This window comes from Barbus barbus, assembly GCF_936440315.1.
Source record: "Barbus barbus genome assembly, chromosome: 7".
Classification (NCBI taxonomy): Eukaryota; Metazoa; Chordata; class Actinopteri; order Cypriniformes; family Cyprinidae; genus Barbus; species Barbus barbus.
This window is the reverse complement of record NC_136735.1, coordinates 2,800,515-2,827,490: the sequence shown is the minus strand read 5'-3', so window position 1 is coordinate 2,827,490 and position 26,976 is coordinate 2,800,515. Positions and strand designations below refer to the sequence as shown.

General features: G+C 36.4%; 3 protein-coding genes across 3 annotated transcripts; all 3 read right to left on the bottom strand.

Annotated features, from left to right (window-relative positions):
• Positions 1-1,546: 1,546 nt before the first annotated feature.
• On the bottom strand, positions 1,547-6,129 carry LOC306872953 (caspase b-like). The gene is made up of 3 exons (XM_079421912.1): positions 6,062-6,129; positions 1,827-2,103; positions 1,547-1,748 (listed from the first exon to the last, which is right to left on the bottom strand). Exons 2-3 carry the CDS (start codon positions 2,092-2,094, stop codon positions 1,585-1,587), a joined length of 432 nt encoding a protein of 143 aa, XP_079278038.1. The 5' UTR covers positions 2,095-2,103; positions 6,062-6,129; the 3' UTR covers positions 1,547-1,584.
• A 1,900-nt stretch (positions 6,130-8,029) lies between these two features.
• On the bottom strand, positions 8,030-14,603 carry LOC306872955 (caspase b-like). Its single transcript, XM_079421914.1, has 3 exons — positions 14,477-14,603; positions 9,158-9,425; positions 8,030-9,071 (listed from the first exon to the last, which is right to left on the bottom strand). Exons 2-3 carry the CDS (start codon positions 9,414-9,416, stop codon positions 8,908-8,910), a joined length of 423 nt encoding a protein of 140 aa, XP_079278040.1. The 5' UTR covers positions 9,417-9,425; positions 14,477-14,603; the 3' UTR covers positions 8,030-8,907.
• Positions 14,604-19,206: 4,603 nt separating this feature from the next.
• Positions 19,207-22,487, bottom strand: LOC306872235 (nucleoredoxin-like protein 1; the record flags this gene model as incomplete). The annotated part of the gene is made up of 3 exons (XM_079420729.1): positions 22,005-22,487; positions 20,564-20,897; positions 19,207-19,558 (listed from the first exon to the last, which is right to left on the bottom strand). The coding sequence occupies exons 2-3, from the start codon at positions 20,887-20,889 to the stop codon at positions 19,207-19,209; spliced, it is 678 nt and encodes a 225-aa protein (XP_079276855.1). The 5' UTR covers positions 20,890-20,897; positions 22,005-22,487.
• Between the last annotated feature and the right edge of the window lie 4,489 nt (positions 22,488-26,976).

Sequence of the window (26,976 nt, the reverse complement as noted above, 5' to 3'; positions counted from 1 at the left end):
TAAATTAAAGTAGTTAGACTTGTGTTTGAGGACATTTACACAACATTTATTATTGAGGACCCTTACGAAAATTAACCGTGGTTTTACTACATATAAAGCATAAAACATGGTTGTTAAACCATGGTAGCCACAAATTAACCATGGATTTGCTACATTAACCATATAGCTGTGGTATTTGTAGTAAAACTGTGGTTTATACAACCAATTTACAAAATCATATTTGATTTATAAATATTAGTTTAGACATGCAATTTTTGACAGTCATTATTTCATTGCATTGAATAAACAGTTTAATGAGGTGCATTATTTTGCTCATTGCGCCCGCCTGTGGCCTCAGGGGACAGGTGTTGTAATAGTCACAAAAATGATCTTAGACAATTCTTGAGAGGCATAAGTTATTCTATATTTAAACAACAGCTGTATATTGAGATGTGGTGGAAATTACATTTGTTCATTGCAGGTCGGAAAAATGTAATAAATGTAATAAAATATCATCTCGGAGGATTTTGGTACAGCTGTCACAATGCAAACCCCAACGGTCTGTATTTATGGGCAGAAGATTCCCCCCCATAGCACAATTGGCATTGTTTGGTTAACCTGGAAGAACAACACAATTCAATCCATCATCATGAATATCAAAGTTTGTGAGCTTGGCGTGACGTGCAGAGATGAGACGCGATTTGTACAAAATTGACGGTTTAAGGCCATAGAAGTACATGTGTGTTTGTGGAACAGAATCCATTGTTGGGACATGTTGTGCAATAGACAGAAGCCTAGGCATTAAATAAAGTATGTTCTTGCTTCAATTTGTAATTCAGAAGTGTAATGCGAATTTCATTAAATGCTAAATACGTTCATTGGTCATGTGTTGACAAATTAATTATTTTTGTGGAAAAAAAAGGGATGTATGAATCTGACCAATCAGAGCAGAGCAGGCTTTCAGAAAGGAGGGGTTTAGAGAGACTGAATCCTTGATCAAACCGTTTCAGACACTGAGAAAAGAGCTGATGCTGAAGTGTGTAGTATGTAAATAAAGGTGTTTTTGACCTTTGATGCATGTAAACCATATTGCAGGAGAGATTCAAAACAAAATTAAGATCCTTTAAAATAATATAATAGGAGCATTTTAAATCATTGTCTGGACATGTGTACTAATAAGGTGTTTCTTTTCTGTAGACAGTGAACTCAACAAGGTGCAAATTGCAGGTATAACAAGAATAAAAGGCTGAATCTGTGCTTACAGCTGTTTTTTTAATGAATATGTGATACGAACATTGGCAGCTCTCCTTCTCAGGTGCCGCCCAATTTGACAAGGAAGTACATAAATGATGTTCCCAAAATAAAAATGTTGCTGGTCATAGTCATCCACATTCCAGTATTATTAGAATGCTGCCAATTTAGTTTTATTTAAGTTCAAATACACTGTAAACATAATTTGTATTTTGTTTAATGTATAAATATGTATGTGGCTGTATTAAATGACCTAAAAACACAATGAATCAGAAGCCACAATCAGCTTTGATCTCAAACCTGAGGATGTAATTACTAAAATCATTGTTATAATATAAGACAGGTGCTTGAGCATTAGTTAAAGGTCATTGTGCCGTTAAACACAACACCGTGAATAACAGGGGCCTTTACAGTTCCTCCACTGGCAGAGGTTATGTTCACTGTAACTCCTGCAGTTGAAGCGTTTGCAGCCGCTGCACCGGATGAAGCTCCGCCTGCAGCAGAAACGTCCTCTGGAACTGATGGAGAGACAGAGATCAACTCTAAATCAATGTAAATCAAATATTCATAGATTAAAAAGAAGTGTCAAAAAGTACCTTCTGGAAGTTTTCCTTTCAGTTGATCAGCAAGCTCATTTTGTTTAATTTTGCGTAGCGTTCTGACTGCGATCTTTCCGGCGTCTAAATCTCTGTACTGCTGCAGCATGAAAGTCGCAACATCTTGGCGAACAGCGTTCTCTAGCTTCCCACGAGGAATAGGGTTGTCTTGTGTCCCACCTTTTGACAGGTGCCATTTGAATTCTTTGAACTCTGCTTCCAATAGCTCACGAAGTGCATCAAAAATCGCTATTTCGGTTGTAGCCATTTTGTTTCACTACATAGGGAAAATAAAACGATACAAATTGATCAGCCTCAGTGCAGACTCAGCTGGGTGAGCGAATATAAACAACACAGTTTAAATTGTTTTTGTGGCGCTATCAGGGGAATCAGTATATTGTCATTTCATTTATAAACCTCATTTGCAGCTGAGAATAGGGATTCCACCTTCAGTATGGCAAAATAAGGTACACCATTCACACTGATTAGTTCAACACTTGACAACTCAACAACAAAACAGAACAAGTAGGCTATGTGAACATTCAACAGAGCACATTTGATCAAAGGGAAAAGGGAAAGGGAAGGGGTGTGTGGCCAAGTATGGTGACCCATACTCTGAATTTGTGCTCTGCATTTAACCCATCCAAGTGTACACACAGTAGTGAACATACACCCGGAGCAGTGGGCAGCCATTTATGCTGCGGCGCCCGGGGATATTTAACCCACTTTTGTGTTGTTTTTGAGGTTTGTGTTTGGATTATTGTACGGTTGGAAGATTCAAACATGGCCCATTATAAGATTTCTAACAGATAAATAAATCACATTATTGATTTTTTTTTATCTGTTGGTATGTGATAGAATCCATGATGCCATGTGTCTAAACAAGATGTCCAGGACCTCCAGCAGAAATATAGGCCCACAACATCAAACATACAGCAGTATATTTCATTGTACACATGGGGTACTTTTTTATCCCTGTGTTCACCAAACCAATAAATAAAATAATCACATGTAATCCTATAATTTAGTGTATAATTTAGCAAATTATAAATAATGTAATAATTAAACAGTTTGTTAAAGAAATAAACTAATCATAATTGAGTAAACAGTGTGAGAAAAATTGTAAAATCCGATTTAAATGTGTCAGTAAACTGCCTGACATCGCAGTGATCTTCCAATCAGGTTCAGTTTAAGTAGAAATCCTGCCATTTTTGCATCTTCTACTCTGATATTTACCAAAACGAGCTGCAGTATAACTTTGAGCAAAAGAAGAAGTCCAAGAGGATAACATACCTACGTGTTTATTTCTCTGTATTTTGGTGAGCACACATGTTGTTGTACAGGTCCTTTTCAAAAAATTAGCATATTGTGATAAAGTTCATTATTTTCTGTAATGTACTGATAAACATTAGACTTTCATATATTTTAGATTCATTACAACACAACTGAAGTAGTTCAAGCCTTTTATTGTTTTAATATTGATGATTTTGGCATACAGCTCATGAAAACCCAAAATTCCTATCTCAAAAAATTAGCATATCATGAAAAGGTTCTCTAAACGAGCTATTAACCTAATCATCTGAATCAACTAATTAACTCTAAACACCTGCAAAAGATTCCTGAGGCTTTTAAAAACTCCCAGCCTGGTTCATTACTCAAAACCGCAATCATGGGTAAGACTGCCGACCTGACTGCTGTCCAGAAGGCCATCATTGACACCCTCAAGCAAGAGGGTAAGACACAGAAAGAAATTTCTGAACGAATAGGCTGTTCCCAGAGTGCTGTATCAAGGCACCTCAGTGGGAAGTCTGTGGGAAGGAAAAAGTGTGGCAGAAAACGCAGCACAACGAGAAGAGGTGACCGGACCCTGAGGAAGATTGTGGAGAAGGACCGATTCCAGACCTTGGGGGACCTGCGGAAGCAGTGGACTGAGTCTGGAGTAGAAACATCCAGAGCCACCGTGTACAGGCGTGTGCAGGAAATGGGCTACAGGTGCCGCATTCCCCAGGTCAAGCCACTTTTGAACCAGAAACAGCGGCAGAAGCGCCTGACCTGGGCTACAGAGAAGCAGCACTGGACTGTTGCTCAGTGGTCCAAAGTACTTTTTTCGGATGAAAGCAAATTTTGCATGTCATTCGGAAATCAAGGTGCCAGAGTCTGGAGGAAGACTGGGGAGAGGGAAATGCCAAAATGCCTGAAGTCCAGTGTCAAGTACCCACAGTCAGTGATGCTGGTGTTGGTCCACAGTGTCTTATCAAGGGCAGGGTCAATGCAGCTAGCTATCAGGAGATTTTGGAGCACTTCTTCCATCTGCTGAAAAGCTTTATGGAGATGAAGATTTCATTTTTCAGCACGACCTGGCACCTGCTCACAGTGCCAAAACCACTGGTAAATGGTTTACTGACCATGGTATTACTGTGCTCAATTGGCCTGCCAACTCTCCTGACCTGAACCCTATAGAGAATCTGTGGGATATTGTGAAGAGAAAGTTGAGAGACGCAAGACCCAACACTCTGGATGAGCTTAAGGCCGCTATCGAAGCATCCTGGGCCTCCATAACACCTCAGCAGTGCCACAGGCTGATTGCCTCCATGCCACGCCGCATTGAAGCAGTCATTTCTGCAAAAGGATTTCCGACCAAGTATTGAGTGCATAACTGAACATAATTATTTGAAGGTTGACTTTTTTTGTATTAAAAACACTTTTCTTTTATTGGTCGGATGAAATATGCTAATTTTTTGAGATAGGAATTTTGGGTTTTCATGAGCTGTATGCCAAAATCATCAATATTAAAACAATAAAAGGCTTGAACTACTTCAGTTGTGTTGTAATGAATCTAAAATATATGAAAGTATAATGTTTATCAGTACATTACAGAAAATAATGAACTTTATCACAATATGCTAATTTTTTTAAAAGGACCTGTATGTAATTATATGTGTACTGATATTCCAGTGAGAGAAAAGCTCAGTTCTTTAGCAATGACATACTGATACAATAACATGTATATGAGTCCCATATGATGATAATGAGATAATAAAATATTTGGACTTTTTATTTAACAATTACCTCAAGTTAGCATCAGGTAGCTAGTTAGCTAGCCAGTTAGCATCGGCTAACACATTTTTTTTCAAATAGGATATAATTTTGTAATTCATAATTACTGATTATATTGTTTCTATTTTAAGCTAAAACTGCCTGTACTCTGATTTTGCTGTAAATGTTTAAAGCAAATTGCTTATTTATGCTAAAAATCAAATATCATGAAAACTCATACTTTGTTCATACTTGGTTTACAAATTATGTCACTTTGACTAAAACTACAATGACTATTCTGGACACATTTAACTTTTGTTTCACAGAAAAAACAAAATGTGTGTGTTTGTTTCTTTGCATAATGACTGAGTGTCAAGTTAAAGTGGAAATGTCACTGATTAGCAGGATGACAAACATTGATATGCTTATGAACGTAATGCCTATATGCAGATCTTTTTTTTCTGTTCATGTTGGAACAAAGTCCATTTGAGTTAGAGGAGACAGGAGATGAATGCTGACTGAGGTGAAACTAACCCAGGAGCGAGGCAGGACAATATACTGATTACCTGCTAGCTTTGCTTATATTGAAGTTTAATTTTTATTTTTCTTCGAGATCTTTTTTTTTAACCTTACATTTTCGTACCACACAGTTTAACAGATCATGACTGTAATACAAAAGTCGACCACTAGAGGTTAAGATATTTAATATTTTTGTATATTTCGAGCTGCATCAGGGTGAATTGCTATTTATTTCCTAATTTCCTTTTTCATACTACAAATCAGTAGAGGTTCAAGATTCATAATATGTGGAAAGATATATAATAGCTTTATCACCAAACCTTATGAGCTGTTGGTGCTTGGACCCCGATGACTGTGACTGTCTTTGAGTTTATTACTTGGTTGTAAAAACAAGCCCTAAGGTGAAATCCTTTGCACATATCTGAATAACTCACGCCTCAATTACACATCAAATATTTGTCTGAATAAATGACATGGTTTGTACATGTTGGTTCCAAACGTGTAATGTTAAAGATGGAAGGCATACCAGCTACCTTTCGTTTGAAACCAACATCACTGTGAACACACACACACACACACACACACACACACTTTGTGTAATTACACTCAAAGAAGTTACTGGGACCTTGTAACAACAAGCTTATATCTAAGGACTTAAATGAGGTTAATGTTGTACTTACAAAGATTATCGTAAAGTTGCAGTCTTCACTTCCTGTTTGCTCGCGTCACCCGGTTGCACTTTTGCCCTTACACTTCCTATAGATAAAAATAGAAGTCTGTCCAAGGCGGAAGAAAAAATATTTGTATTATGAAATTGAGCTGTTTTTAATCAACCTTTTATACGCTGCTTTTAACTTAGCCCTCACAGGAGACTTTGTGCATTTTTAGATAAAAAAAAACACCATTTAGTATGTTTTTTAAGCCTTTTGAATTACGGGGACATAGGCAGTGTCCTCATAAACCACCTTCATATTGTAATACCTCTGTCATACCCATGTCATTATACAAATTTGTGTCCTCATAAACCACATAAACATGCACACACACACACATATATATATATATAATATAGTATTATTATTATTATTATTATTTAGTCATTTAGCAGACACTTTTATCCAAAGCAACTTACAAATGAGGACAACAGAAGCAATCAATTGTAGAATTAAAACAACTAAAAACAGAAACAAAACTAAAAGATAAAACTTTATAAATACTACTACTAAATTAAATAAAAATGACAAATGCATACAACACAATTTCAAAACTTAACATTTAAATGAAAAACAAACAACAAAATAAATAAATAAAGCTAAAAACAATTAAAAATATTAAAGAATAAAAGGTATAAGAGTATAATAATGATTCTAACATAAGCAAAAAAAAAATTCACACAGGGCCATGTGGGTTTGGATTTTTTTTCCCTTCATAAAAAAAAAAAAAACCCTTCATTTAAAAACTGCATGTTGTGTTTACTTGTGTTATCTGTGATTAATATTTAAATTTGTTTGATGATCTGAAACATTAAAGTGTGACAAACATGCACAAAAATTTAAATCTGGAAGGGGGCCAACACTTTTTCACACCACTGTATATGTATGTGTGTGTGTGTGTGTGTGTGTGAGTGTGTGTGTGTGTGTGTTAACATGCTCAAGACCAATTTTCTTTATAATTTCAGAGTTTATTGGTAATACAAATGTTGATAAAATGCATACATGTTTAAAAAAAAGAGCATTTATGTATACATTTGTGTAACACCAGTCATCTGATGATCCTTACAGTAATACTGTATAATCACATGTACACCTACGGCCTGGAAATATACAAAACAGATGCATTTGAAAAGAAGTAATTGATCCTGGAATTGAGAAATTGAGCTCAAGTTTCAATCATTCAGCAGCCATTGTAGTCAGTTTTTCTAAACCTGGGGTCTTCAGTAGACTTTAAAACGGGCCTCAAGAGGACTTAACGTTATTTAAAAACAACTAAACTAAACCCCTTTAACTCCTTTCCTCCTTTGATTAGCCACACAGTTAAAAATCTTAGTGTGAAATTCCAGGTTAATAACTGCATTACTTTCACAGTAATGTGGCAGAAAATAACCCGGCATGCACAGTAAACGTCTGACTACATTATTGTTAAATAATGGTCTTTAATCCTATACTTCTTGGCAATTTTTTCAGTGCTAGATTCTCTTAGAAAATGTGAGGAAGTCCAATTTTAAAGTGTACGAGCACTTCCTGTGACTGTTTGCCTCTTTAAGAAGAATCGCTTCATGTATATTTGTTAGTCGCTTTGGATAAAAGCGTCTGCAAAATGACTAAATGTAGATGGACACATTTGAACTGTAACACTGTGGTCAGTTTGCATACACGTGCTGCATGTCTCATAAAACATAAAAAAACCTCTCATTAGATAAGAGCAGAAATATGAATACATTTGAATAGCGTGATGACACGAAAGAGTACTGCTTAATTCGGTCCAGTTTTCTGAGTGCACACAGCTGAACCACGTAAACACACTTGGTTACATCTTCAGTAAATCATTGGGAGAATATTGCCAAAGCCACAAGTCAAGCCTGCAACCTTTAGCCAAGAAAATTGTGACGGCTAATGCTAACAGAAATGAGACCAGAGACCATTTTTTTTGAATGAATGTCAATAGAAGAGAGGCTTCACTACGCTGAATAAACAGCTTTTTAGAGGAAACAGCTCATCATGTAATGAATCGACAGCCTATCTGCTCATCTTCAACACGTTTTACACTTAACAATGCTTTTGGATTGAACCATTTTTAGAGTTTACCATGAAACAAATCTCTCATCTCCCTATAATAAGAATCTCTGATATTACCAGTATAATGAATCCGTACAGTCCGCTTTTAAAGTTTTATTGTTGTCTGTGTCATTATTGTTAATGAATCAACAAAAGAAAGAAAGAAAATCGCTCACTGCTCTTGACTGAATCACTTTAATAGCTCTAATGAGGAATTAATCTAAATTTAATTTATATAAAAACGATTTCTGCTAGAAAGAATGAAGGATGTCGTATGCGAGTTGTTATAAAGAATGCATATTATATAACCATTGGTATTTCATTGAAAAGAGGACCATGTTCTTGTTTCTTTGTAGTTTTATTTAATTTTGAGATGAAGACACGTTATGTGTCACATCTGTTTGTTGCATTCTCAGATTATTCATATTACCAGTTTAATAGATGTTTTCTCCGGGAATATATAACGAGTTTGGAAATTTTAGAGGAATGCTTACTAAACCTTGACTATCTATTGTAGATTTAGTCGACTAAAGACTAAAACAATTTAGATGACTAAAATATGACTAAAACTAAATGCCTATGATTAAAACTAAATCAAAATTTGCTGTCAAAATTAACAGAGCTGTAAACATAATATGTATTTGATAACAATGTAGATCTGAATATTGCAGTTAATTCAGTAAATACTCCACTTTAGTTTCTTCATTTGAGACCTTAAAATCATTATTATGAGATAGATAGATCCTTGAGCATTAGTTAAAGGTCATTGACCCATGAAAAACACCACCCTGAAGAACAGGGGCCTTTACGGTTCCTCCACTGCCGGAGGTTATGTTCACTGTAACTCCTGCAGTTGAAGCGTTTGCAGCCGCTGCACCGGATGAAGCTCCGCCTTCAGCAGAAACGTCCTCTGGAACTGATGGAGACATAGAGATCAACTCAAAATGCATAACAGTTTAGATCAAAAATTCATAGATGTAGATGAACAAGTGTCAAAAATACCTTCCTGAAGTTTTCTGTTCAGCCGATCAGCAATATCATTTTGCTTAATATCACGTAGCACTCTGATTGCAACCTTCCCGGCGTCTGATCTGCCAGACTGCTGCACGATGAGATCCACAACATCATGGCGATTAGTGTTCTCCAGCTTTCCACGAGCAACAGACTTGTCTTGTGTCCCACTATTTGAGAGGCGCCATTTGAATTCCTTGAACTCTGCTTCCAGCAGCTCAGAAAGTGCATCAAGTATCACTGTAGCCATTTGGTTTCACTATGGGGAAAATATAACAATACAACTTGATCAGCCTCATTGCCAGCGAGCGGATATAACCTGCATAGTTTCAATTGTTTTTGTGTTCCTAGCAGGGGATTCAGTATGCTGTCATTTCATTTATAAACCTCATTGACTGAGAATAGATAAGTGACACCCTTCATACGTATTTCAACACTTGACAACTCAGCAACAAAACTATGTGAACATTTAGCAGAACAGATTTGATTATTATTTTATTTATTCCTAAAGAACATGTATTACTTTTTAGACAATTCTGCACAATCTGCCGCTATTACCTGAATGGGATGCATTTTTAATCCCAGGTAGACATTTTAAAGATTTGTCCCATTTTTAAAATTTTTTTTAACTTTTTATGTCATAAATTGTATATGACAGCTCTGTAACTAATGATAAATTAATAAATAACCATATTTATAAACTTAACATACTACTAATGAAACATTTGTAATCTTAATAATGTCTTAGATCATTATTATAATTTATCTACAAAGTTCTGATAATGTGTGGAGTACTTTATCAAACATAAATAAATAAATAAAGCGTGAAAAAGGCCTATTTCGAGACTCCTTCGCGAAGGAAACAAAGATGCTAAAATGCAACCACAGGTAACCCTGTATAGTAAATTCATTATAAATAATGAAATAATTAAACAGTTTGTTAAAGATGATTGACATCGCAGTGATCGTCCAATCAGGTTAAGTCTAAGTAAAAGTCTGTCTGCGTGAGATTTACCAGATGAGCAGTTATATCTCTGGATTTTGGTGAGCACACATTTAACAATGTGTATTGGTTGTATGTAATTAGATATGTACTGATATTTCAGTCAGAGAAAATGCCAGCTCAGGTCTTTAGCGATGTGATACGGATGAGTTGTGCTGCATTATAAGTTAAATAAAATAATAACTTGTACAGTGCCTTGCGAAAGTATTCATACCCCTTCAGTTTTTTCACATTTTATGTTAATGCCTTATGTGAAACTGCTTTAAATTACTTTTTTCCTACATCAATCTACACTACACCATAATGATAAAGTAAAAAACATAAATATTCATACCCTTATTCGGGACAGCTGAAATGTAGCTCAGGAACATTCATATTATTTGTAGATGTTACTACACTTTGAGTGAAGTTAACCTGTGGCAAATTCATATGAATGGGTATGATTTGGAAAGGCACATCTTAATAAAAGGTTTAACAGCTGATAATGCATATCAGAGCAAAAATAAAGAACTGCGTCAGAAGCAGGTTTGAGCCACACATCTGGGGAAGAGTTCAGAAAAAAATGCAGCTTCATTGAAGGGTCATAGAAGCATGTAGCCTCTGTTACCCTTAATGGAAGATGTTTGAAACAACCAGGATTCTTCTTAGAGCTGGCCTCCTGGCCAAACTGAGCAATTGATGGAGAAGGGCCTTGTCTAGACTGGTGACGAAGAAACTGATGGTCACTCTAGTTGAGCTCCATGATCATATGTGAAGGTAGGAGAAATCTACAGACGGACAAACATCACTGCAACACTCCACCGATCTGGGCTTTATGGCGGTGTGACCAAACTCAATCCTCTCCTCAGTGAAGACACATGAAAACACGCTTGGCATTTGCAAAAAAGCACCTAAAGGACCCTCAGACTGTGAGAAATAATATTCTCTGGTCTGATGAACCTCAATTTGAAGCATCATGTTTGAAGGAAACCAGCTCTGCTCATCACCTGCAGAGTACCATCCCAAAAGTAAAGTGTGCTGGTAGCAGCCTCATGCTGTGGGGCTGTTTTTCAGCGGCAGGGACTGAGGGACTCATCAGAGTTGAACAAAAGCTCAATGCACCAAAATATAGAGAGCCTCAATGAAAACAGAATCCAGAGCATTCAGAAGCTCAGACTGGGCAGAAGGTTTACCTTCCAACAGGACAATGACCCTAAGCACACAGCAAGAGTGGCTTATAGAAAACTCTGTGAATGTCCTTGAGTGGCCCAGCCACAGCCTGAGCTTGAACCCAATCAAATATTTCTGGAGAAACCTGAAAATGTGCATCTGCCCAGTCCCGGCGGCATGGGCGGGCAATGGGGGGCCTGGCCCGCCCTGTGAGTCATTAGTACCCGCCCTGGACGAGCCTGCTGAGTAAAGAAAACGCTGTACTATTCAAACATCAGTTATTATTTATTTACCCTTGCATTGTGAAAAAGCGGAGATCTGTTTCCTCCAGGCTGTGCGCGGCGCTCAATCTGAAAGGAGGCGGGGTGAAGTTACGAGCTTTCGCTGAGAGCTTGAGGATCCAATGGCGTTACAAAGTTTTACTGACAAGCTCTTTTTAATGATTGGCATTGGTTAAACATTTTAAAACCCTCTGATTTAAAATAATAATGACGAATTATAATAGAGATATGAAGTATGGATCATTTTTCACGGCACACATGACTGGGCTAAGCCCATCCAACCTGACAGAGCTTGAGAGGTGAGGAGGTGAGGAGACAAATGGCAGATAATTGCCAAATGATAATGAGCAAAGCTTGTAGCATCATGCAAAAAAGGCTTGAGGCTGTAAAGGCGCTTCAGCTAAACATTTAATTATGCATTTAATGAATACTTATGCAATGTACTTATTTCAGTTTTTTTTAATACATTTGAGAGGTTATGACTTCTGTTTTTGCTTTATCATTATGGTGTATGGAGTGTAGATTGATGTGGGGGGAAAAAAGTAATTTAAAGCAGTTTAACATAAAGCCTCAACATAACAAAACGTGAAAAAATTAAGGGGTGTGAATACTTTCGAAAGGCAGTGTATGTAAGTCCTATATGTTCATATTTTGTGATGATGGTAATGAGATTTATTTGTTTGTTTGTAAGCGTAATATAAGTGTCAAATGCGGTGGAAATGTCACTTGATTAGCTGGCTGACAAGCGTTAGCTGTACTGTTATTGAACTAAAACTGTAATTAAACTAGAACAGTGAATTTGATATGCTTGTGAACTTTATTGCCTATGCAGATTATTATTATTATTTTTCATATTGGTATTTTAATTAGAAGATGATGCAAGATGGCGAGCCAACCCATGGGAGAGGAATGCTGACTAACTCAGGAACGGGTATGAAAATAATGATTGTCTGCTAATTTGCATAAACAGAACCAAGTTTTTTTTCCCCTTTATGCTCAAATTATATCTTTTAAGACATAACTATTTTTTTCTTATATTTTTGTACCACACGGTGTGGTCTAGAACTGGAATGGAATAATTTTTCACAGTGAATCTATCGATTCAAACCCATTTGTACTGAGCCCCATTCTTTTGAAGTGATTGATTGAACCGCGCTCTTTTGTACGGAGTACTGACTCAAACTGTTCTGAGTTGAATCTTGAATTTACTGAGTCTTTTGCATTAAATGTGTTGAACCAAATATTTTAGAACTGAATTTACCAAACGGACTGTATTGAAGTTTATTGAATAAAATCTATTGAAACATATTTCCTGAATTGTTTATTATGTTGTAACATTTTGAATACCAAAGAGTTGTTTTTGATGTTTTTAAATGATGTTCCCTCTAATTTGTTTTCTTGCTGAGCAAAACTTTTCTCTATTGGGTGGACATTTCGGTCACCTGAGCAACACCATTCTTTATACCAGACCTGTACAGCACGCACACAAAAAACTGTGTAACTTTTAACTTAAATGTGCTATTTATATTTGATTTGACCCTTGATGCAACTAAATAATGTACATTTTTGGTTACATGAGACATTTTTTTACAGTACAATACACTTCCGTTCAAAAGGGGAATATTAATAATTAATCATAACTCGTTATAATTAATTATACTATTTGGATGAGTTAATAGAATTAACTTGATAAAGCAGAATTTACAGTACAATCAATTGACCAGGCCGTCTGGCAAACGCTCAGTATTGATTAATTATGAATTCAAAGAACTCTTAATTTCCAGGGTAAGGGAACTACCCTGTTTAATGTACTGTACTACTCAGAGCATGTAACAAGATCAAAATCATTAAATTGACTTAAAATTGCTTTATGGCAAGCAGGGAATCAGAAACCAACACTCATATGTATTGTGCACAAAGTTTTATTAACTAAATCACAAACGTATGACTAAACAAACACACACATATATATATATATTACTTACTTTTACTTTACTTTTAGTCATTTAGCAGATCATTGAATGTGCAAAATGCACTTTTGCACAGAATTGTGGCAGAGATCTAATCCCATACATTGATGACAACCCTAGCTGTGCATGACTGATCAAGACTGTAATACTAGAGTAGTCCACTAGAGAGAGCATCAGGTTAAGATTTTATTCCTGTATATTTGTTTGTGATTCCTTATATGTTTTATTCCTAACTGGTGTGTATTTTTGCATACTACAAATCAGATTTAAGATTCATAATATGTGGAAAGATATATAGCAGCTTAATCACCAAACCATATGAGCTATTGGGGCTTGGACCCCGATGACTGTGACTGCCCTTGAGTTATTTATTTGTAAAAACAAGCCCTGAAGAGTGAGCTAAAATCCTTTGCACATATTTGAACGACTCACACCTCAATTACACATCAAATATTTGTCAGAATAAATAATGTTATTTGTATGCTGGTTTCAAACATGTAAAGACGAAAGGCTACCTTTCATTTGAAAGCAACATCTCTGTAAAAACACACACACATGTTTGTTTTTGTGAATTGTGGGGATATTCCATAGGCATAATGGTTTTTATACTGTACAGACTGTGTGTGCTATTGCCCTACACCTACCCCTTACAGGAAAGTTTGTGCATTTTTACTTTCTCAAAAAAAATTATTCTGTATGATTTATAAGCATTTTGAAAAATGGGGACATGGGGTAATGTCCTGAAAAGTCACCTTTTCCTTGTAATACCTGTCATACCCATGTCATTCCTCTTATGTCACAAAACACACACACACTTTGTGTAATTAGACTTAACGAAGTCACTGAGACCTTTTAACAACTAAAATATATCCAAGGACTTGTTAAATTAACTTAATGTTGTACTTACGACGTTGAACGTAAAGTTGCAGTCGTCCCTTCCCTGGTTCCTCGCTTTGGTTGGTTTCATATTTGCATTTATTTTTCTGTAGATGAAAACTGCGCCCAGCTCAGTGTGCGTTATGTTCAAAACAAGTGAAACAAGTTAGTGAGAACTAGGGGAGTTGTCTTTCAAGTGACAGTTTTACAGTGATTCAATTCTGTTGAACACATTGCTGTTCACTATAAACTGGCTTGAAAAAGCCAACTTACTTAAATCCTATTTAAACTTCTTCTTTTTCTTCTTCTGAGACCTAATTTTAAAGTGTATCTCCTCCTAGACCTTTAAGGCTACAACCACCAAACTCGGGTCAGGCCTTCAGACTGGGCTGACTTGGGTTGCTATAATTTTTCTAACTGGCCCGGCTTACGGTTTTCATAAACCAGACTAAAATCCCATAGACTTTCATTGAGGGAGTGAAAACTTTTGTACGATGAATCTTATGGTGTATTTAAGGCGAGACACTGCAGGTGAATAGGGTAAAAAAATTAACTAATAGTTATCACCTTACTTACCTAGTTGATTGATTACATTGATCATTGCAAAAAAAAATTGTATTACAAGCTTTCTAAAATGTTAGGTTTAAATATGCAAAAGAGGCATTATTTAATGAAATATGCGCTAATTTGCATACATTTTTAGAATAAAAATCTAAACACTGGATGAAGTTGGTTTCAAAATTATGTATTTATTTATTATTTATTATTCTTATTTCACTTTATTGACATATTAGAGTCAAAAGGTTTTATAGAGGGAATTTGGGGTATCTCATTTTGTCACTCCATAATTCAGAAAATACTTAGAACAGACAGAAAATAATACATTTTCAATTTTTTGGGGGGTGATAAAATGTTGTATATAATCAAGCAAATTATATATGAACAAATCCCTCTGTAAAAACCTTCAGGATATAGACAGGAATAAAGATGTAAAGTTTGGTCTATGTAAGTGCTACTGAAGTGGAGATATGTAGGAGAGAAAACTCATTTTGAGAAAACGCTCTTTAAAAATATATATTGTAATTGAAATCTATTAACACAAATAGATACAGTGCTATAAAATATATACTTAACAGTGTCTTTTGCATGTTTTCTTTCCGTTAGTCTGAAAAAATACTTTATGAAAAACCAAAAAACCCCAAATCTCAAATTTGACAGGTGCATGAAAAAAAGTGTTTTTGCCTGCAGTGTCTCCCCTTAAGATGTCTATTGCTATAGCAAAGCTTAACAGCTGAACAAAAACTGCTAAAACCAGCCTAAACTGATTGGCTGCTTTGGCTGGTCTCCCAAGCTGGTTTTAAAGTGGTTTTGGCCACTCTTTTTAGCAGGTCAGACTGGTCTTAGCTGGTTTTCAGCAGTATTTTATTATTATAATTTTTTTACTGAATCAACTGGTTTTAGCTGGATTAGCATATAAACATGTTAACAAGATGCTAGTAACTTGCTAATCATGCTAACATGTTAGAAACTTGCTAATCATGCTAACAACATGCTAGTCATGCTAGAAACAACCTAACAACCACCCAAGGTACCCTAGCAATATATTTTATTCCTATCTGTTTTTCTGATAGCCTGTATTGCCTTGAAAAGATTCAAACTTTAATCTTTAAAACTATCTTAAATTTCAAACTACTTCGAACTGAAATCTTTCAGACTGCAAGCTTTTAAAACTTTCTGGCTAGGCTTTTTCAAGCCAGCTTAAAACTTGTCTACAACAATGGCTGTGTCCAAATTCAGGGTCTGCATCCTCCTTAGGATCCTTCCTACCCGGTTGAAGGAGAAGGGATCCTCCGACGTCCGCAAAACCCGGAAGTCGGTGTTTGTGAATTTGGACAGCCTACCCTTCTTTCAGTTCCCTCCCTTACCCGTTGCTCATATCCTGTCGCCTAGCAACCGTGACAGCGCCAAGCAAGAAGCGGGAAAATGGACAAACAAAGAGTTATTCTCCTCATTTTAATTCTTTTGGAAGAAATAAAGCAATTAAATAAATTAAATACTTTCTTTGCTCGTTGTCGGAGAGTTTTTTATATCAGACTACAAGACAGTCACATCCAGGTAAGCCATTATAGCCTATTTTTATTTGTTTTTAAGTATTCTACTAATTTCTCCTACAAATTCATTGAGCCGAAGCATAAACTTTAGCTTGTTTTGTCAGAGAAACTCCTCTCCCACTCCGCTACCGCTCGCTTCGTCCGCCATTACGCTCTGCCGAAAAGAATTATGGGATAGGTAGGACGGGAAAGGATCCACCACACCCATCCTTCCAATTCGGAGAAAAGGAGGACGTATTTGTGGGCCGCATTTGAAGGATCCTACGAATTTGGACAGCCTTCGTCGCGGCGCTGTGACGTAACATCCTTCAAATGAATACTCCGAAGGATGCAGACCCTGAATTTTGGACACAGCCTATGTCTACAATCTAGTTATGATTATGATACTTTTGCACCAACCAGACAAAACTCTAGAGCAAGACATCGGCGAATCATTTAACATCATTTCAACATAGGCCCTGCCCACTGGCGCTCAGTTGCTTAAAGGCTGACACCTGTGTTGTTTGCATTTTGACAAACAGGTTAAACCGGAATCCAACATTGGCCTTTAGACAAACACAATCTTTACAGTCAATGACATGATCGTTGCTCTTCTTTCATGGTGTGACGTAAATGGCACATTTGTATATTGATCGAATGACACTGCTTCTCTGAACAGGATCATTTTATGTCTGAATTTTTCCAGCAGTATCAGTTAGCATGTTAATAGTCACTCAGCCCTACTAACTAATGCCAGTATCAGCACCTAAAATATAATACTTAAACTCTAGTATTAATTATAATCTAAAATCTCTATGCATCAACTGGCGAAAATAAAACAGTGAATATACTTCACATGCTCAAGACCAATTTTCTTTGTAATTTCAGAGTTTATTAGTAATGCAAATGTTGATAAAAGCATGCATGTTAAAAAAGAGCATTTATGGATGTATTTATGTAACGCCAGTCTTCTAAAGATCATCATATCAATACTGTATACATCATACATTTACACCTATGACCTGGAAAAAAAATACAAATAAAAAAATCTGATGCTTTTGAAAATAAGTAATGGATCCTGAAATTGAGCTCAAGTGTCAATCATTTCAGAAGCCATGTTTTTCTCAAACCAGGGTCTTCAGTAGACTTTAAAAGGGCGTCAAGAGGACTTCAAGTTATTTAAAAACAACAAAAAAACAATATATTTCTTATTTCAGTTCACCCCTTTAACAATTATTTTTTCCCCTTCACAGTTACAAATTTTAGTGTGAAATTCTAATAACTGCATTACTTTCACAGTAATTTGGGAGAAAGTAACCCAGCAAGCACAGTACATTTCTGACTACATTATTGAAAATAATACTCTTTAGTTGTGTACATTTCTGTCAGTTTTTACAGTGCAGGATTCTCTGAGAAAACTGGAAATATGAGGAAAGTTATAAGAAAATCGGCCTGGCCATTTTTATAAAGAATTATATATATATATATTTATTATTATTTTTTTAATCCTTATCCTTAAAGGGGTCCTTAAATGAGATGTAAAATCACTTTTATTTGATGTTTGAACTGAAATGTGTATTGGCAGTGTGTGTACACAACCACCTTATAATGATAAAATCCACCCTCTTTCCACAATCACTTTCTCACATCAATCCATTCTCAGAATCGGGCCAGATGTACCAAGGCCCCTCCCACGATTGTTGATTGACACTGGTGTTTTATCACAGACCCGGCTTGAGTGAGCTGTCATCAGTCCGCCATTGTTTCGAAGCCAGAGTGGTTGCAGACAAGAATGTCTCCTAAGTGATTGAGGTGATTTGTTGTTAGACGTAATAATGAACATGTCATCATTTACTCCCGACATCTGAGCCGCTGAAGACGCAGTGGATTGCATTTGTTTTTGAAGGGAAAGCGCCCCTGATCTAAATAAATGTGTCTATGTTCGTGTGAATCATTCGAGGTCCAGCTTCACCAGAAGAAGTGAGTAAATCACAAATCGCCTTTCCTAATGTGCTAGTTAGCAAGTTCCACGACGAATAGGTTAAAGTTTAAGGTATCAGAGAATGGCTCGTCACCCTACAGAGGAGAGGGGCGGGGTCAGCAGAGCTCATTAGCATTTAAAGGGACATGAAAAGAAACGGCTTGCTGTAAACAGAGCTGTTTTTGGGGTAAAAAGGGTGTTGTTTTACACTAATACTGAGAAATTTGAACCAAAGTATGTTATAGACTTTTCATGAAGACCCTAAAAAAATCACACCAACCTGTAGAAAATGGGCATCCGATGACCCCTTTAGTCTTGTCCAGTAAATCATGAACATCTGGAAATTCATTGGTCGAAAAGAGCGGGAAAACTGAAGAACATTCAGCTCTTATAAATTTTGGATTGCTGAAATTCGATTACCTGAATTACAATCATTTAGTTTCTTATTTGAATCCGTTTACACAATTTCTGCAAAATAAAAACATTTGTCTTTCCAGAGAGAACCTATAAGTCTTCAAATATTGTTGTGGACAATGATGGGTCTTGGAGTTGAAAAGTTTGAGAACTACTGCTGTAGATCATCCATCTTGCTTTTTCAGCGCTGTTATTTCATCTGATCAGCGATGTTTACTCGACACTTGCTCATGGCTTCTTTCACTAATAGTTATTAGAGCATCAGATGTCCTAACCTCAGCCCCAACCTCCTCCTCCATCATTTCCATCTTCATCTCTGTCCTCATCCTCCTCTTCCACACTCACCCCGTCCTTCTTCTTTTTCTTTTTCTTCTTCTTTTTCTTGTCCTCCACCTTGTATTTGACTCGTCGGATTGGGTCTGTCATGCTGCGCATTTTGCCTTCGTCGAACTCCTCGTTCATCATGAAGTTCCTGTCGATAAGCTCCGCCCCTTCCTGCCAGTTGCGGTAGCAGTCCGGCCCCAGTTTACAGATTTCCGGCACGGCGTCGGCTGTGAGAACGGAGCAGTCCGGACGCAAAACAACCACCCTGGGCAGATCCAGCACCTCGAACATCACGCTCAGCTCCCTGCCAACGACACAGACACGTCATAAACTAGAGCTCCTTCACTCAATATACGCATCTGATGTTTACACATACCGGTTCAGAAACACTCTAAATCAGAGATTCTCCACCTTTTTGACTTGAACCCAGCTAACAGAAAATGTTCTCAGAACTTTCTCCCAAATGTATAAACAAACTCTTCCAGTAATGTTTAAAGAATGTTGGTTCCAAGTTATCTGACCTCTAATAATGTTCTCAAAACATTGGGTTTTTTTTTTCCTAAAATGTATGGTTGGATGATCATCTAACACTTTTGAAATGTTACTTGTTTCAGAACACTGAAGAGTAAAATAATAATTGTTTACAAAATGATAAAATGAAACATTCCCTCGACATTTGCATAACCAAGAAAAACATTGCCAAGACATTTAAAAAAATAAGATAATTAACTAAAAACTAAAATGATTACAACATTTTCTTAATTAACATGTGTTAGTTAACGTTCGAATTAAAGCTGAAAAAAATATAAATGATAAAAAAATAAAAAAATTATTTTGTTTTGCACAAAAAAAATTCTGAAAATAAAATAAAGACTAAGATTAAAAAATGAAAACAAAGCTAAATATTAATATTAAACAAGAAAAATGAAGAAAATTTAACTAAGGTTAAAATGAAAACTGAAAGAATTCAAATAAAATCTATATCAACAAAACTATAATAATATGTAAAATGTCACTGGATCATGATTAGTAATTATTACCCAGTTGTTTGAATTAATACAGTAAGTACAGTACATAATATATACATGCTAGACATAACTGTAAAATATGTTGTTGTTTTGTATTTTTTTGTGGGGGGGGTCCTAATTTAAAAAAAAATTTGAAAGCATCTTTTGTCTTATTTTAAGCACTTTTAAGTAATCTTGCAGACCCCATCAAAGTGTCCTTAACCACTGTACTAGAAATTATCGTATACTCAAATTGTTAGTATGCTTTTCCGAAAAAAAACAAACAAAAAACATGTACGTACTGCCTGTAGGGATCCTCGTGGGGCAGGAACAGGCAGCGTTTGGGCAGCTCCTTCAAGAACTTCTCCTGCTGCTCCTCGGAGGAGTCCAGCGAGATGTAGAGCAGGACCAGCTGAGCCGATCGCTCCACATAAAACTCGTCCGTGAGCTTCTTGTAGAAGTCTTTGAGCGTCGACACAAACTCCTGGCACTTCTCGCACTCGCCGGAGCCGAAGAACAGCATGAGGATGCGATTCTGGAGCCGCAGGATGATCTCGCGCTCCGTGTCCAGCTCGTCTTTGTCTTTATTGTTCTTCACCAGAACCTTCCCCAGGAACAGGTCCACCATGACAGCTTCTGAAGAGAGAACGTGCTGATCAGTGCTTGAAAATATTCTTAAACAACAACAATGTTTATTCATAGAGCACTTTTAAACACAACTGAGGTTAACAAAGTGCTTTAGAAAGAATAAAAACACAATGAATAAAATAAAAGGATAAAAAAGTGGGATCAACAGAATACAGCTGGAAAACCAGGATAACATAATTAGTGTTATAAGCTAGGGTGAAAAAAAAAATGTCTTAAGATAAGATTTAAAAATAGCCTATATGAATAAAGTTGCAGGGAAAGGAAAAACGTTTAATAAAATGTGTATGTGTGGTGGTATGTAAAAGTGTAATGTAAAAGTAAAAGAAGAAGAACTAGGCCAACAGTTTATTTTACTGCAAATGTAAAAGTACAATTAAAAACCTTTGTTATAGAATATTGTATAAAGCTGACAGGGAACATAGAACATACCTAACATTCAGGCAACGCTCTCTCAAAGTTTTAAACAAACGCTCTTCCAGTAAAGTTAATATTTATTCAAAAGTTGTCTTTAATAGCATTAAACATTTGCACAAAACATAATTTGTGTAATGTTTTTTCTAAAACATTTTAGCTGGATGTTCATCTAACATTTTTAAATGCTACCAATTGTTTCAGAATGCTCAGAGAACATTTAAAAGTACATTCCCATAACATTTGCCAAAATGATAAATGGAATGTTCCCTTGGCGTTCCATTATTCAAGAAAAAAAACACATTTTAAAACAGTTTAGAATGTTCAGAGATCATTCAATAGTAACGTAATGTTTGCAAAATGATCAAATGTTCCCTTAACATAAAAAAAACCGGATGTTTTGGGCATCCAGAAGTAATGTTTTCACTTGATTAGAACATTTGGAAAACATTTTAGAACACATTTTTGTTAGCTGGGTAAGGATGGAGTCGCGTTTGAAATGGTTAATCTGGACGAGATGACATATTTGGGCCGAATACAGCACCGGTTCAATGTAGGAGATCATAAAAAACACAAAGTCCAGAGAAGAATTAGGTTAATGCATTGCACAGACATCACTGTGCACATGTGTAGAACCGCATAACAACTGCCCAAAAATGCATTTATTATAAGTTATTTTCAGACCTTCAGTGATGGAGTGTCGCTGTTCTCAGAATCGCTGTTGATCAGAACCGAACCGATCACGAGTTCAGCTTCAGGTTCCACAGGTTCACCACATGCACAGGGTTAAACCGACATGAGACAGTCTCACATCGTTCTGTCAGTGTTTATTTACTCTTCGGTCAGAGAGAGTTGAGGACACGGCGAACAGACCACCTAATCTACATGAACCCACCGTCATAATCCTATTGAGAGACAGAGATTAGTATCAGAGTCTTCCGTAGATGTTGCATCTGACAGATACTCATATAATATAAGATTATTACCATGAGCAAAGCATGCAAATGTATGGCCAAGTTTCAAGTATTGATTTTTGTTTCTGTGTAATCATGAAAATTATCGTTTTGGTCTCTGGAAGGATTATGACCATGTTTGCCAGAGATCCCCATAAGCCTTTCTTGGCTGAAAATACACCAAGGCCTTAATCCGAGAGAGAGAGAGAGAGAGAGAGAGAGAAAGAGAAAGAGAGAGAGAGAGAGAGAGAGAGAGAGAGAGAGAGAGAAGAGAGAGAGAGAGGGAGAGAGAGAGAGAGAGAGAGACTTTTAACCCCCTTTATTTTATTATTCAAACAAGTTTATGGGTTAAAAAAATAAAAATAATTCACAAACATACATTACAAAACACAAAATACCAAAACCAAACATATTTCACCAATTAAAAACTAAACTTCCATCTTCAGTCACAGACACTAATGCCTCTCTCACACCCCACCTCCATTCAAAAAAAGCAACATTATCAGTGTGTTGGTAGTATGTATACTCAATGATCACTCGGGATTCTATTAGAGATTTAAACATTGCCAACATATCAACATCCTTTCCTGCATTTTTACACTGATGAGACTTCAAAATGGCTAGCTTAGCTTGACCAATTAAAAAATTTGCAAGAACACATTGTTGTTGGCACGCCCTTGTATATCGATATCCTAAAATAAACAAAACATTATTATACAAAAACCCCAGTTTTATAATCAATCTTTCAAGTATTTCAAATAAGGAACCAAGTCTTGCACATTCAAAAAACATATGAAAAACAGTATCATGAGCATTACAATACGGACACAATAAAACCATCTCGTTAAATTTCGAGACTAAGCTATTTGAAGCTATAGCACAATGGAGTACTCTCCACTGAAGATCTCCACATCGCTTGGAGACAGGAGGTTTATATAATACTCTCCATGATGGATGTACTCCCTCGCAAACAGAAATCTTATCTCTCCATTTAGTATCTGGTCTTCCTTGCAACTGTCTAATATGTAAGGATTTGACACAAATATAATAAAGAGTTTTCTTTGCCACATTATGAAAAACCAAATCACCATATCCCTTCAACAATGTACTCGGATTCATCCTACTCTCAAATCCCATATCTTTAGGGATCACCTTCAGTTCAGGGAAGTTCTGAGGTAAAAAACCATTTACCAGGGCTGAATTTATAGAGGAAATTAATGCAGGGGGGAAAGCATCTTTAATACACTTAATAATCCTATCCACAGTTCTCAAGGATTTTAATTTAACCTGCGCCGCAAGTGACAGCACAGTTCTCCACTCACATTGTGTCAAATCAATCAAATCCATTACTTTACTAACCCCAGCATTTAATAACCGTGGAATAAAACAAGATATATTAGATGGTAATTTTATAAGGGGATTAAAAAACAAAGGTTCTGAAATCCCATAATGTACCTCTTCTGTTCTTGAGAAATAAAAATATTTCCATGATCTAATAACTGACATATAAAAATTAGGAAAAAAACATTGTGCCCTTTCCTCAAATAGTTTTTCCATTAAAAACAACTGTTTATCAAGGCCTATTCCACCTAGATCTGTTAATACAGACAACCCAAATGCAGCCCATTTTAAAGGAGCAGAACAATACAAAAGTCTCTGCAATGTTTGTAGTCTCATTGCTAATATTTTTGACTCTATATGTATTAATCCTTGACCTCCCTCTGCCACAGGAAGGTAAAGTATCCCAGGAATAAGCCAATGATGACCATTCCAAAAAAAATCCACAAAAGCTTTCTGAATGGCAATGAGCAATTCTTTAGGAGGATTTAAAACAGTGACCCTATGCCACAACATAGAGGCTGCCAAATTATTAACAATCAAGCACCTCCCTCTAAATGAAAGCTGCGGGAGAAGCCATCTCCATTTCTGTAATCTACCAATCACCCGATTTGCTAATCCCACCCAATTCTTTTCGGTGTATTGGGCTGTCCCAAAAAAAACACCAAGTACTTTAAATCCATCCTGAGCCCATTTACACTGTTGTGGCAAATGAGGTGGTCCTATATCCTCCCATTCTCCCAACAACAAGGATGCACATTTATCCCAATTAATACGAGAAGAAGTAGCTCTCTGAAACCTATCCAAACAAGATATAAGTTTAGTAACATCATCAGTGCTCCTAATCATCACAGTTACATCATCTGCGTATGCTGTAAGCTTCACCGGGGCTACTTCTGGAAAACCTGGGACACCAAACCCACACAGCTGTTTCCTCAGCATAGACAACAGAGGTTCAATAGAAATAGAATACAAAAGACCAGACAGAGGACATCCTTGTCTTATTCCTCTGGTCACAGGGAAAGGTCTAGTTAAAGACCCATTAATCCGTAACATACTGTAGATATCATTGTACAGAAGCTTGACAAGAGAAATAAAATAAGTACCAAAACCAAAAGCTTCCAGGGTCTTAAACAAATAATGATGGTCCACCCTATCGAAAGCTTTTTCCTGATCCAAAGATAGGAATCCAATGTCCAGTTTGTGTCTTTGTGCAACTGTAATCATGTCTCTGACGAGAAAAAGATTATCAAAAATTGAACGTTTAGGGACACAAAATGATTGATCTTCATGGATAACGTTTGTCATATATTTTTTAAGTCTATTAGTTATTGTTTTAGACAAAATTTTAAAATCAACACAGATCAGTGACACGGGTCGCCAATTTTTAAGGAACCCAAGATCTCCTTTTTTTGGAATCAATGTTACAACTGCCCTCCGACAGCTCAGTGGAAGTTTCCCTTGATTAAAACTTTCCAGAATGACCGCATACAAGTCCTCCCCAATCAAATTCCAGAAAACACGATAAAATTCCGCTGAGAGACCGTCTAATCCAGGCGATTTTCCAGGGCTCAACTCCTGGACGGCCAGAGAAAGTTCAGCAAAGGATATAGGATTCTCAAGGGTTTGTTGATCTTCCTCTGATAAATGTGGTAAATCACACAAAAGTTGTTCTGTTACAGCTTCATCGCATCTTTCAGCACAGTAGAGGTCCTCATAAAAGGAAAGAGCATGAGTACGGATTTCCTGCTGGTCAGTTGTCACACCACCCTGGGGTAAATTCAGCTTGTGAAAGTACTTCTGTTCTCTTGGTTTTTTTTCAAGACCAAAGAAAAATGCAGAGGGAGCATCCATTTCATTTAGCTGAGAATATCTGGTCCTTAAGAGGGCTGTTTTTCCTTGCTCCTCCAACAATGTCTTTAAAAGGAATTTATTCCTCTCAATAGAATCAGCAGAATCACCATGACTGCTTTGTCTCAGAATGTCCTCTTCTAGTGATTTCATTTTCTCTTTAAGAGTTCTGGTATTATGGGCAGTATATTGTTGGCAAAACAACTTAATATGCACTTTGCCCATATCCCACCACTGACATAATAAAGAAAAACTGCATCTCTCCTCTCTCCAAGATTGCCAAAAAAGGTTAAAAGAGTGAATAAAGGAGTGGTCCTGTAATAATCTATTGTTAAAATGCCAATGTGATTTGTGAATTTTAGAAGACAGGACAGAAACAGCTACAGAGATATAGTGGTGGTCAGATAGAAAAGATGGTACTATTAAACTATTATAAAACCTACCACTGTTACTCTTAGTAACATAAAATCGATCAAGTCTCGCTCCAGACAACGCATTGGAGTTAGTTTTTAACCAGGTGTACTGTTTAACTCCAGGGAAACTATCTCTCCACAAATCAACAAAGTCATGATAATCAATAACATTTTTTAAGATTTCTGCAGAACTTGGGTGAGGTTCATCATGATTCCTATCTAAATCAGGGTTTATAGTGCAGTTAAAATCACCTCCTACTACCACAATATTATCCTGTGGGCACTGTGACAAAGCATCAGACAACTTTTGAAAAAATATCTTACGCTCTTGTCCAACATTTGGAGCATATACATTAAAAAAAGAAAACCCCATTTGTCCAACCATAACATCTGCTCTTAAAATTCGACCAGGTATTACCTCAAACATAACCGGTTGATTACAGACACATGGAGAAAAAAGTATAGCAACACCAGCACTAAGATTAGTCCCGTGGCTCATTAAAATATTTCCTTTCCAATCACAATTCCACTGTGTCTGATTCTGTAAGTCAGAATGAGTTTCTTGAAGCAAAATAATGTCTGCCTTTTTAAATTTTAAATAATTAAACATAGCAAGTCTCTTTGTTGTGTCCCTACATCCATTGATGTTAAAAGATCCAATATTTATGAATGCCATAAACAGAATAATACTAGGGTATCCAAAAACCCAAAAAAATGGACTAACAATCATGATCCCATAGATATTTCATTAAGACGAGATCTTCTTTTTAACAGTGCTCATGTGTTTCTTGAGCCTGTAACGTTTAGGTTGATCAAGTTCCTCCAGGGTTGCCTTTTTCATAGCCAGGGTACATGAATCAATAAAAAGCTGTAAATCTGGGAAGTATTTTTCAAGTTTAGGTCTTCTCTGATTGAAGGTATCATCAAGAAATTCATTTATTTGGCGAACTGTGTAATAAGAATGCTTTAATTTATTATTGTGACAATTCTCTGCAGAACCTCCCTGAGATTCAGCTATATCAGAAGTGTCACTGTCAGAATCCATGGACTGAACTTCACTTCCTTCTATCAGCATACCAGTATCATCATCCTGTGCCTGGC